At 54.8% G+C, this 11,484-nt stretch overlaps 5 protein-coding genes across 5 annotated transcripts; 1 reads left to right on the forward strand and 4 right to left on the reverse strand.

Moving 5' to 3' along the window:
- Positions 1-695: 695 nt before the first annotated feature.
- Positions 696-1,973, reverse strand: L226DRAFT_461658 (Clavaminate synthase-like protein; the record flags this gene model as incomplete). Its single annotated transcript, XM_067675671.1, has 2 exons — positions 696-1,257; positions 1,312-1,973. 2 exons carry the CDS (start codon positions 1,971-1,973, stop codon positions 696-698), a joined length of 1,224 nt encoding a protein of 407 aa, XP_067536401.1.
- Positions 1,974-2,461: 488 nt separating this feature from the next.
- Positions 2,462-3,207, reverse strand: L226DRAFT_545097 (uncharacterized protein; the record flags this gene model as incomplete). Its single annotated transcript, XM_067682319.1, has 2 exons — positions 2,462-3,016; positions 3,076-3,207. 2 exons carry the CDS (start codon positions 3,205-3,207, stop codon positions 2,462-2,464), a joined length of 687 nt encoding a protein of 228 aa, XP_067536402.1.
- Positions 3,208-3,554: 347 nt separating this feature from the next.
- Positions 3,555-5,513, reverse strand: L226DRAFT_570073 (uncharacterized protein; the record flags this gene model as incomplete). The annotated part of the gene is made up of 3 exons (XM_067684397.1): positions 3,555-3,722; positions 3,778-4,637; positions 4,688-5,513. The coding sequence occupies 3 exons, from the start codon at positions 5,511-5,513 to the stop codon at positions 3,555-3,557; spliced, it is 1,854 nt and encodes a 617-aa protein (XP_067536403.1).
- Positions 5,514-5,683: 170 nt separating this feature from the next.
- L226DRAFT_612134 (alpha/beta-hydrolase) lies at positions 5,684-7,761 on the reverse strand (the record flags this gene model as incomplete). The annotated part of the gene is made up of 11 exons (XM_067686354.1): positions 5,684-5,801; positions 5,861-5,888; positions 5,956-6,099; positions 6,148-6,434; positions 6,508-6,718; positions 6,775-6,912; positions 6,976-7,120; positions 7,185-7,262; positions 7,317-7,363; positions 7,413-7,468; positions 7,522-7,761. 11 exons carry the CDS (start codon positions 7,759-7,761, stop codon positions 5,724-5,726), a joined length of 1,452 nt encoding a protein of 483 aa, XP_067536404.1. The 3' UTR covers positions 5,684-5,723.
- A 1,658-nt stretch (positions 7,762-9,419) lies between these two features.
- Positions 9,420-10,767, forward strand: L226DRAFT_461608 (uncharacterized protein; the record flags this gene model as incomplete). Its single annotated transcript, XM_067675666.1, has 2 exons — positions 9,420-9,746; positions 9,799-10,767. 2 exons carry the CDS (start codon positions 9,420-9,422, stop codon positions 10,765-10,767), a joined length of 1,296 nt encoding a protein of 431 aa, XP_067536405.1.
- Between the last annotated feature and the right edge of the window lie 717 nt (positions 10,768-11,484).

An 11,484-nucleotide genomic window follows, 5' to 3' on the forward strand; every position in this document is an offset into this window, starting at 1 on the left:
TTGTGAGACGAAACGGAGGATTGAGAAGTACCCGCCAACTATGCCCGATGCACTGAACGTTGAGCTAGAGACATCCTAGGCCCGCAAGGTATGCGTCCAAGGCGGCGCATTACCCACTGAGCGACATTGCGCACTCACGGGAGGCCCACCATACTGGGCGGACACTGATGGTTCCTAGGAGCGTGGCAGCGTGGCAGCGTGCATACCCACGATTCAAGTACGGACTCTCCTGGAAGAGATAGGACAAGTGACTCCTGGTGAGCCGGCGGGATGGCAAGCACACCTTGGGACGCGCCGTGGGCAGCTCGCGCCTCACGCAGCCACGACCCTCGTGGTCGGGATTCATACTATGTATGCGGAGCTGCTGGATGTATCAGCTACGGACACACGCATGTGAACAGGTATGGAGGCGGAAAAACCGCACGGAGATAACCGAAGGTTCTACAACTTCTCGACTCGACTGCCATCCGGCGTAGTATACAATACCTTCCATACTCGGGCGCACATACGCGGAGGAATAGCGGGATCACGACTACTCACGATACACACAATTAATGATGTTGGGAAAGACTTTTTGGATAATCCGGTACTTCTGTAGACCATGTCAGTGGCCAGTTCTTCTTGATGTATCATGTATACACACGCAAGGAATTCACAAACCTGCAACCAGCCTGCCGCAGACGACCTGGAGTAGATTACGCCTTCTCAAGCTGCGTCCTGAGTACCCTGCCCCGATCCAGCACTGCGTCCGCTTCGAGGTAACACCCCTTCAGCCATCGATTCGTTTCCTCCTCATTGCTCTCCGCCTCCCGCTCTGTGAACGCGGTCCTCGAATGCAAGACGCGCCTGTTGTCGAACAGCACAGCATCGCCCTCCCGCAGCAGATATTGGAACTGCGCGGCAGGTTCCTCTAGCATCTTGGCGAACTTGGTCAGAGCGGAATAGAACGAGTCAGGGGTGTCGACTGGAAGCGGTGCCTGGAACGGCGGGGAGTAGTTGATGAATTCAACCTCATGCTGCCCGGATGGGGATGGGAAGCGCGAGAGCTGGATTGTCGGGTGCGAGTAGTGGAGATGGTGCCCATCGTTGATGTAGTGGAACCCAACGGGAGTAGATGCAAGCGTCTGGAACGCCTCAGGATCCTCTTCCCGCAACTTGGACGCGACGTGGGCCGCATCGACAAAGATCGATGTACCGCCTTCGACACGGTTCCGGAGACAGTGTAGAATCTGGTACCGCGGAGGGTGTTGGAAGTATCTATCACATCCTGGAGGTCAGCCGCCTTCAAGCCTGAGTAATAGGTACACGAACAGGAGATCCATGTGTAGGCCAAGGTCCACGTTCGTGTAGGCGATGTTGCGACTGTTGCGGATGTTCTTGACGTCCCACGTCTCTCCATAGAAAGTACGTCGGAGCTCTCCGAAGCACTCGCCAAGCTGGCGCAGCTCGCACTCTTCGTTCGATGTCTTGTGGTTAGGGACGGAAGTCACGAAGAGCAGGCCATATCGCGTGAGCTGGGTGATCGCCGTGAGCAGTCCCGACGGCGTCGCAAGCGACTCGTAGGGCAAGAACAGATCCTTCGACTTCTTAAGGGTATCAAGAGACCACTCTTCTCGCGATACATCCTTGTGGAAGGCATTGAGGGATTCCGCAGACGCATAGCGATCCAGGAACTCGTAGGTGTAATGGGATTGATGCCCAGATGCCCAAGCGACAGTCACGCCATCCTGGGTAAATCGTACACCGTCATCCTTTGGCACGACGGAAGTCGATATATCCGAGGTTCTGAGAAGTTTCTGCCGCGTAGATGGCTGCAGACAGGAAGGACATTGGCACGAATCACGTAGCCAAACATACGGATAGTTGTGACCATTGTAAGACAATGCTCGCTGCGCATCCCGCCAGATGGCCGAGCAAGAAAAACGGCGATGTAACGGCCCAAGTCTGGTGGAGAGTCTGGTGAAGGGCAGCATGGTCGTGGTGGATTAAAGGCAAGGTGAAAGGACGGAAACCAACTCTTCCGATTTCCGGTGGCGGTGCATGTCCTTGATGTCAGTAAACATGTGAATCTTTCTAAGTTGTTACCCTTCTTATCCAATCGTTTAGTCATCATTACTGCAAACATTGACTGCAGTCAGAATCCTTTACTATATTACAGCTAGATCCGTTCAAGGTGGGTATACCTTATCCATGGAAAGGTTGCCGGGATGTAGCTGCCAAAGTGCTATGCCTGCATCGATTCTTTGTCTCTGATGAACGAGGTCAGACTCACAGAGCTCTATTCACCCATCCGCCTCTCCCTAACCCCACCCCTCCTTCCTGCGGATAGAGCATGCGTTGAATCGACCGTGCGAATGAGAGCACGATCGGTACAGCAGCAAACAAGTCCTGAGACTGATACACTGAGATCAGCCCAATCACTTTGGTACTCATCGATCCGTCAACCGAACATACCATCACATTACGACCACGAGAAGCCGAGCTCCTTCCACTGACTCGCGGTCGCACGCGAAGCGACAAAAGTGTACCTCGACAAGCGCTCCCGCGCTTTCGAGAAGTGCTGCTGCGGTAGCCAACTCGCGTCTTTCGCACGTGCACCCACGCGCACCGCAATCGCAAGCAGCGCGTCGATGTCGCGGATGTCGACGTACTGCTTCGCCTGGAGGTCCGACCGCGTCGCGACGCGATGGTCCGCCCACGCCTGGAGCTTCAGCAAGAGCTGCAGGATCAGTGGCATGACCGGCAGCCCAGAGAGCATGACGATGTGCTCCTGAGGGACGTTCGGGATGTTCATGTCGCCTTCGGGAACGAGGATGTCCACCTTGCAGTCGTACATCGCGCGGATGTGCGTCTTCGTGTACGCGTAGGAGCCTGCGGTGAGCCTATACCAAAGGACCTTGTAGGTCGCGAGGTAGGTCTTTGAGGGGACGAGATAGAATTGGGGATCGGCTCTGACGAGCATCTCCTTGAGGGTCTCTTGACCGTACGCTGTCGTGAGCACGACCAGGTCGACGTCCTACGTTATCATATATCGCCTTTTGGTCTTCCGAGTGGAACACGCAAAAAGAGACTTACGCTGGGCGTACGGCTCACCCCGTAGAGAAGACTCGCAGCTCCCCCGGTGAGACAGCACTTTAATCCATGCTTGGCGAAGATGTCGATGGCCTTCCGCGCGATGTCCAGTATCTGGCTAGTGGTCGGGGACATGCGTGAAGCGACGAGTGCAGAGGTCAAGAGTGAGCCGCGGGCTATCTGGGACTGATACCAGCGCCATCGCGCTAGGAACATGAACGTGGGGATGGGAAGGATGCAATCCTACACTGAAAATCTTACTGTACCACAAGCCAGATCAGCAACGCCGCAAGATGGGCACGTGCGAATTCACGTACCTGACCAATGCAGATAGCCGCAAAGGGTGAGGAACAACATGAAGTATGTATCTCTACAGCAGCAGCTACGCGTATAATACAATAATACAGCAACAAGTCCGTACCAATCCGTAGGACAGTGTACACACACGCATCTCTAGCAGGGTCAACTGTGAAGATGTACTCTCAGGCACCCTTCCCCTTCTTGCCTATCCGGACTGCACCCTGGAACGGCAGGCCCGAAAGCTCCATCTCACCGTCTCGTCCATTCGCGAATGGCAAACCCTCGACACGGACCGCAACCGCCGCGACGCCCTGCACGCCTGCGAGCGCTCCTTGCGAGCCGAATATGACCTAGGGGTAACATACTATCACTACAAGGGACGCCGAGGGAGAAGGCAGACCGTACCTTTGACACAAAGTCACTGAACTCGCGCTCGCGACCAGGCAGGACCTCCAGAGGCACGTCCACGATCTCGGCAGACACTGCGACCGTTGAGCCGCTCCCGGGTGGACCGTCGACAGGATGGCATTCCGCGGGTAACCAGTCTTCCGGAACAATGTGCGCGAACGCGCGTGGAGGTAGCGGATCCGGAAGCGGCTGTGTGGGCGGTGGGTCTAAGAACGATACCGCCTCGTCCGCGGGGCTCGGCACAGGTCCATCAAATACTAAGACGTCTGGGAAGACACGGCTTGCGTTCACCCCTACGTTGATGCCTTGCGGGAGCACGACCAAGGCGTGTACGATGCCGCTCGCAACCATCCCTGTCCCGAGGGGCATAATCTTCATGTTCGTGATGGAGACATTCCGCAAGATTTCGGGCTTGGGGTGCGGTGCGGGGAAGGTGGTGTTGATAGTGAGTTCGGGAACGAGAGGTGTCGAGATTTTGATGTCCGCGTCGCGTCCGGAGATGTACTCGCTAACGAAGGCGGAGAGCGCACTCGACGAGTTGCCGGGCAAAGGAACGACAGAGCCGCTAACTGTGAGAGAGATGTTGGGGTGAGTGAGGTGGAAGGGATGCGAATGCACGGAGGCCACAGGGACGCTTGGCGCAGCCAGACCGGGCGTCGGCAGGGAAACTACGAACGGTAGAGGTGGAGCAACGAACTCCACGTCGAGAGGAACTGGGTTGACAACTGACGCATTGGCCTCCAGTACGATGGTGTCTCTACTGGATGTGATCTGGAAAGATTTGAGGGTAACGATGTCCGAGAAGTCAGGAAGCGGATTGCCTGCGCCAGGAGGTGGCAGTCCCGGCAGCGACGGTACTACGCAATAGTACTCAGTAAAAGTCTCTGTTAAGCGATAAGAGACGTACTCTTCATGTTGATTACCGGACGGACGTCCGCGTGAGACACGACAATTCGACGCCTCCAGCTTGCCTCCTCCAGACCACCGCCGCGGACCACAGCCTCAGCAACGAATCCCTGCACGCTCACAAACCCGTTCTTCCAGCTCTCCCGCACAAAATGGAGGATAGCATCTACATCCTTCGTGGGCTGTATACGCACGGGGATCTTGACAGGGGTCAACCAGCTCAAGTCCCTCGGGGGTGGGTCCGCGGTGAGCGGAACCTCGAGCGACGGTGTTGAGATGGTGGCAAGAGGGACATCTGGGTGTGCTCTGGGAGAAATGTGGATAGGAGAAAGAGTGACGGTGACGCGGTCGAGCTGCCGGATGCCCCAGCGGCCGATAGACTTGTACCAGTCCCGCAGTACGCTGTCATCCTGGTCTGTCTTGACCCCCACTATACTCCCCGCGTCCAGTCCCATCCTCCCGTGCACCAGCAGCCACACTCCATCCTGGCTCGTCGCATTGAGAACGTCGATCCTATCCGGCCCTCGGACGACTAGGGAACGTTGGATGATCTCCTCCGGCCGTGTGGTGGATGCTCTTGAGCGCCAGGAATATGCGACGACAGCGAGGAGGACGAAAAGCAAAACACAAAGCGAAAGCGAGACCAAGAAGACAGACAGAAGACGAGAGTATAGTCTTCGACGAGTTGCGGTCGGATGCTCTACGGACGTGTCCCGCGACGAGCTCAGAGAGCCTGAGCCCGATGGTAGCAATGGCGTCTGCTCTGTCGGCTGTTCATCGTGAGCCCTGGCCTTGCCTTTGTCGACGCGATGAGGTGTTGCGTCCATCGAGGACGTGGTCGGGAGCAAAGTGCATGTGCAGTTAGGCGCTGAGCGGCTCGCGGCGTGCGGCCGACCCAGAATTTGAGCAAGACGCCAACCTTCCTCTTGTTCCAATATTTGCATGAATTTACTCCTGATATCAAGCAGATACATTGGATACCAAGAAACCTCAAATTACGCATGAAAGAAAGCTCGAGGCGCTGCACTCAGGCTGAACTACGGTACAGAGTGAAGCGGCTCCATATGGATAATCTGCGAGAATATCTCCAAGGATGCTTCAGGTTTGAAGGCGGGCTGGGACGGTATGTTCATGAGCAGATCTTTCAATGAAATAAAGAGATTGCAGGACTCACCACCTCGTGTCCGGCTCCATACACTCGCCTAGCATTGCACCGTGGACCCGGGTAAGGCTTGAACTGTATCAGAGACGGAAGCAGAATTCACTCACGCAAAAGTGAAGTTGTCCACGTTCTGATAGGCCGCCACGGTCTCCCCGTCGATTGTCATGTTGGTAAACGGCGTGCGTGTCAGGGTCTGGTTCCCGTACCAATCCATAGCCAGGACCGATTCATGCACGCCTACCCAGTTGCAACTACACAACCGTTCAGCATCGTCCATGACCCGAAACCACACCACTCACTTGATATCCGTTTCCCCTGCCCAGATGAGTATCTTCAGCCCGGAGTCGGCTAGAGCACCCAGCTGCGGGAGCAGCGTACGCGCGTCGTCTCCGGTGCTGTTGAACTGACCGAGGACTGGATCCGAACAATCAGAGTACCTGACCTGAGCACCGATCTTCTGCATGATCGTGGTATTCTGCAAGAAATTCACGTAGTACATCGGCGGGAATGGGTTCGGAGAGGATGCTTTCTGCAGAAAGTCGTACTGGTCGAGGTCGCCAATTGACGGTCCTTGGACGTTCATGAGCTGCAACGGAGGCATGAGGAGGAGCAATCAGTTTCTTTCCAGGAGCGAGAGGGAATATAAGTGAAAGTCGCACGCAGAAGTCATCGGCGTCGTAACATATTTTGTTGCTCTCCTCCGTCTCAGCCCTATAGCACGCAATCAGCTGGTCCCGACACCCGCCTTCCTTGTACAATGACTCGTTGATGGCGGCAAGTATTTCGTCGCTTTGGAGTTGGCCGTAGCCAGGTGCGTCGGTGGCAAATTCGAGGTAGCTCTCGAACTGGATCAACGGATCGTGCCAACCACTACGAATTGGGAAGGATTGTCAGAATTATGAGCCCGAGACGAGAGTTGAACGTACTTGTTGATCATGAGCGCGGTGATGTTCATTACCTGGCCTTCCAGCGTCCCATTCATGATCTTCGTGTTTTGTTCCTCGAAGAACGCTACGAATTCAGGACCATAGTGGCCGCCGTAGCTTTCGGTGGCCAAGATGAACCTGGTACATCACATATGAGCTTTCCGAGTCGTCGACATATCGCTGGATAAAGTAGGCGCGCACTCCCTGCTTTTGAATTTCTCGAACTCCTCGTTCTCAAATAAAAGTTGGAAGAATGTCCACACCGGAGGCGCGGATGCGAAGGTGCTGTTCACGTCAACAGTACCATAGGAGAATCCGGAACCGATGGGCTGATCGACGTAGATCACTATGTACAAAGCGGTAGACAAAGTCAGCACAGGTCCGCTAATGATTGTGATGAAGTGACGTACTGTTGCTTTTGCTGTTCCAGCTATACGGGTTAATGACTGTCGTCTGGTTGTCTGGGTTGACTTGACATGGGCCGTTCTCTAGATTCCACCTTGAGCGACTCGAAGTATACGTCGGCACTGGTAAATGCATACCTTGGAACAGTCCAATCATGGAAGAGCATCCAGGTCCACCGTTCAACCTTGGACGGTCTGATTAAAGTGCACGAGCGGATGTCGAAAGAGACTCACCAGAGGGTGAAGGGCGCGGTATCAGACTCATTACGTGCTTCAAAGAACCAGAACCACTGTGCACACTCGTCAGAAATTGGGCAGTGCGAGACAGGAAGTCGTGGCATACCATTGACATGTTCGTGCCGATGTCGAGATAACCGGACCATTGGTTCACGCCTGGCGTCGTCTCACATACCCCAGAGTTACGCACATACCGAACTTGCGTGTCGGCGATGATGTTTGACTTGAACTTAATGTAGGGTGTCCCGATGTCTAACAGCGCACCCTCGGACACCGAGACATCAGGAGGTGCAGCTGCCCTGAAGACAGATAAAAAGAGTTGGGAGAGGACGAAGAAGATCTCCATGGAGGCTGTAAGTCGAGGTCTGGAGTCTCGTATGATACCGTGGCCTACTTATGGTTCAAGGCGATGAGCCAGATGCCACGACTCCGGAAAGCGGACCGGCGGCATACTGGACTTGTGCAGGAAGCGAGCAACAAAATAACGCTGCGGAGATTGTGTGTGGCACCGTTCGGCAATGCTGCCAGAGACTCATTGATATTATCATGTGACACGTTCGGTGCCACGGATGCACGACCTGCAATCCCGGTGAGAACTCAGTGGTTGGGGGTCAAATGCGCGTGGATGCTTGGAAGACTTACCAAATAATCATCCTAAGATGCGCGACCGCGCGCTGCACCAGCTAATTGCGTGGATGCCAGTAAGTATGCTGCCCAAAATTGGACCGGCCTGCTGCGGCTTCGGCGACGGCGCTGTGAAGCAGAGTGACGATAATCGCTCGCAATACCGGCGCTATAGCACAATGTAACCTAATTAACCTCAGAGATTCACCGCTAGAGTAATCTGTGTGGGCCTCAAGTCGCTTCAAGTTGTTGCTTGCAAGTGAGAGTACCAGTGTTTTTTTCCGGCCGAAGTTTTGCGACGGTCGTGTATCTGGATACTGTGCGTCAAGACACTCTGAGATTCTGCGACACAGATGGGCTAATGAAGCAAAGCTTACATATGTACTTAAAAGGGTTGTGGCAGGCGGATGAGCAGCGTGAAAGGAAGCTTGAACTTGAACAAGCTGTGGCTGAAGCGGCAATGTCCGGATCCAGAAGACTGTAGACTTCAGAAGACGCCCTCGGCCCTCCATATGATCATGCGTGACTCGGATCGTACAACTGCCTGCAACGCGCCCGCTTCTTATCCTGAAGTCGTAACTTGAAAGCATACTTCGACAGTCTCCACCATGGCTTGTCAGCATGCGCTCGCGGAGGTGTGGCACAGCGGCGGTGGCGGCATGCTCGGAAGGACCTCAGTGAGGAGGTGCGCGACATCGAACATTGACCGGCTGGATCCTATGTGGAAGGCGAATCTCAAGAATATTGGTGGCGAGGTGCTCTCGCCATACAGACAGAGCCTCAAAGTTCAGTCAGGTCTGTCATGCTGCCGCGCTACTGAGTGACGCTGACCTGGAATCCTCGTAGAGTTTGCTCCTTCTGTTGCTATTCGGTGCCTCCCTCCTAGCTTCCGTCATGGAAGGCTTAGACATGTTGCGTAAGGGATGAATACGACTTCCTGACTGCACCTGCTGGCACGTCACGGGAAGCGATCACTGCCACGTCGATAAGCCAGCCCGTTCTTTCATTCGCAAAGTTCGACGAAAGAAGTGGTGCGTGGATCCACGAGAGCCACGTCTTCAGTGCAACCATGACACTTCGAGGGTGCGTCAATGCGTCTTATCGGTATGTGGCTGACGTCCTCGGGAGCCGGCTCAGTACCCTCGAACGTGCTTTGCAGGAGCAAAGACGTACGAGGTGCAGCCAACAGCGACCGACTTTGTACTTCACAACTTTAACCTTCAAGGTCAACGCTTTAAATGATGGCACTCCGATCAAGGCAGGAACTAGCGACGTATACGCCTACATCGCCCTCTCCCTCGTCAGCCGTACACTATCGAATTCAGAGCAAGTACATCCACCTCCATTATGCTGGATGTGCTAACAGAGTGCTCTCTGTAGATGTCTACCACCGCCGCTCCCGCCTGGATGCAGCGCATCCAGTCCGACCCGAGGTACAAGGATGTCCCGCCGGGAATGCTCATCATCAACCGTCTCGGCGGATGGCTCCCCCTCGATCATCGCGTGTTGAAGAAATGGCTCGACAAACGCATTACGACGATCGACTCCCGTAATCAGAGGGGTGCTAAGGTGGCCTTCGACCCTGTCATCCAGCAGTTCCAGAACGTTATCGAGTCGAATTCTTCGATCTACATGGGCTTCCACGAGATGTTCACTCAGGTCCCCGACAAGCCGCCTTACGACGAGGACCCCACGGGCAAGCCGCAGGTATGTTTTACGTCCTCTTCTCCCTTTGGTATTGAGCTGAGCATGCTGGCAGGTCCGCGACTACATGCTGATGCTCGAGCTCTTCAACGACATCATCAAGTCAGCGCCTGCGTGGGAGGACAACGATCTCGTTGGCTTCCCTATCAACGCCATCCTCGATTGGCCGATGGGCACCCCTGCCGGGTACGCCATGTTCACCACCGACAAGGTCAACGAGGCGTTCAAGAATATGTTTGATGTCTGGGTCCAGTTCCTCACCTCCCCCGACTCGCGTTACGTCATCCTCGGCTGGATTCCCCACCTCCCGAACTTCACCGATCTCTACGTTTGCACGCCGAGCGATGAGTACTACGGTTACAAGTCGTGGGATGACTTCTTCGTCCGGAAGTTCATCGACGGTGTGCGGCCTGTCGACACAACGGACAACACTACCATCACGAGCGCGTGCGAGTCCGCGTTCCTCGAGCTCGCGACCAATGTCAAGGAGCGCGATCAGTTCTGGATGAAGGGCCAGCCATACTCGCTCGCAGACATCCTCAACTACAACGCCACGTACGTACCCCAGTTCGTCGGCGGGACGGTCTACCAGGCGTTCCTCGCCGCGACCAAGTATCACCGCTGGCACAGCCCGGTGAACGGCACCATCGTGGACGTCTTCAACGTCCCCGGGACGTACTACGCAGAGTCCCCCGAGGTCGGCTTCGACCCGTCGGCCCCCGACCTCTCGCAAGCGTTCATCACCGCTATGGCGGCGCGCGCCCTCATCTACATCCAGGCCGACAACCCCGCGATCGGCCTGATGTGCTTCGTGGGGGTCGGAATGTCGGAGGTCTCGTCGTGCGAGATCACTGTGGCGAAGGGGCAGCAGGTCACGAAGGGCGACGAGCTCGGCATGTTCCACTTCGGAGGGTCTACTCACTGCCTGATCTTCCGTCCCCAGACTCAGCTCACGTTTTTTTCCCACGAGCAGCACGACGACATCCTTCTCAACGAAGTCATTGCCAACGTTGTCTCCCAGTGAACGACTAGGTTTTCATTGATAGCACGAGCAGCTGCCCGGGGTCATCTGTCCAATGTACGAGTACTTGTATCCGATCCCTGCGTTCCGCTAACGAGTTTCCGGCACGAGTCTGTCTGCACCTCCCCATAGTATTGCAGAAATATCATGCGAGAATGCGAATTTGAATCCGTCCACTCCCTGATGGTCTGAGCTATGGTGCACCTTCCGGCGGAATCCGGCGGAAGCAGGCGTCAATCACGAGTAACTAAATTTCTTATCTGTTTGTTATCCCTAATAACAATCCGCCGAAACCTACCTCCGCACGCTTGTTGGTCCCAATACACTTCAACGGTTCATGCAATTGATTATATGGTTCAACGCTTCCGCTGTTTCGTGTCACCTGGGGAGCCTGCTCAAGCTGAACTACAACTTATGCTAAATCGCTCTAGTAAAATAAATAACCGCTTCACCCATAAGCCTGAAGCGCTTCGGTGGTTATACTATACTCTGAAACCCTAGTGATTTATGCTTAAAAGCAGCGCATAACCGCTTAAGTGGTTCTACGAAAGAACATAACCCGCTCCTTGGGGGCCAGTTAAAGCATAATTAACGTCTTGATAACCTTGACTTCTCTGATCCCTAGTGATCACGTGGCGCGTGTCCCCTCAATTAAATTGTCCGCATTTCCTTAATTTCTGCCAAGGCTTGTAATGATTGTATAGCGCGACCACTGTGATA

Source organism: Lentinus tigrinus (genome assembly GCF_003813185.1).
Source record: "Lentinus tigrinus ALCF2SS1-7 unplaced genomic scaffold L226scaffold_9, whole genome shotgun sequence".
Classification (NCBI taxonomy): domain Eukaryota; kingdom Fungi; phylum Basidiomycota; class Agaricomycetes; order Polyporales; family Polyporaceae; genus Lentinus; species Lentinus tigrinus.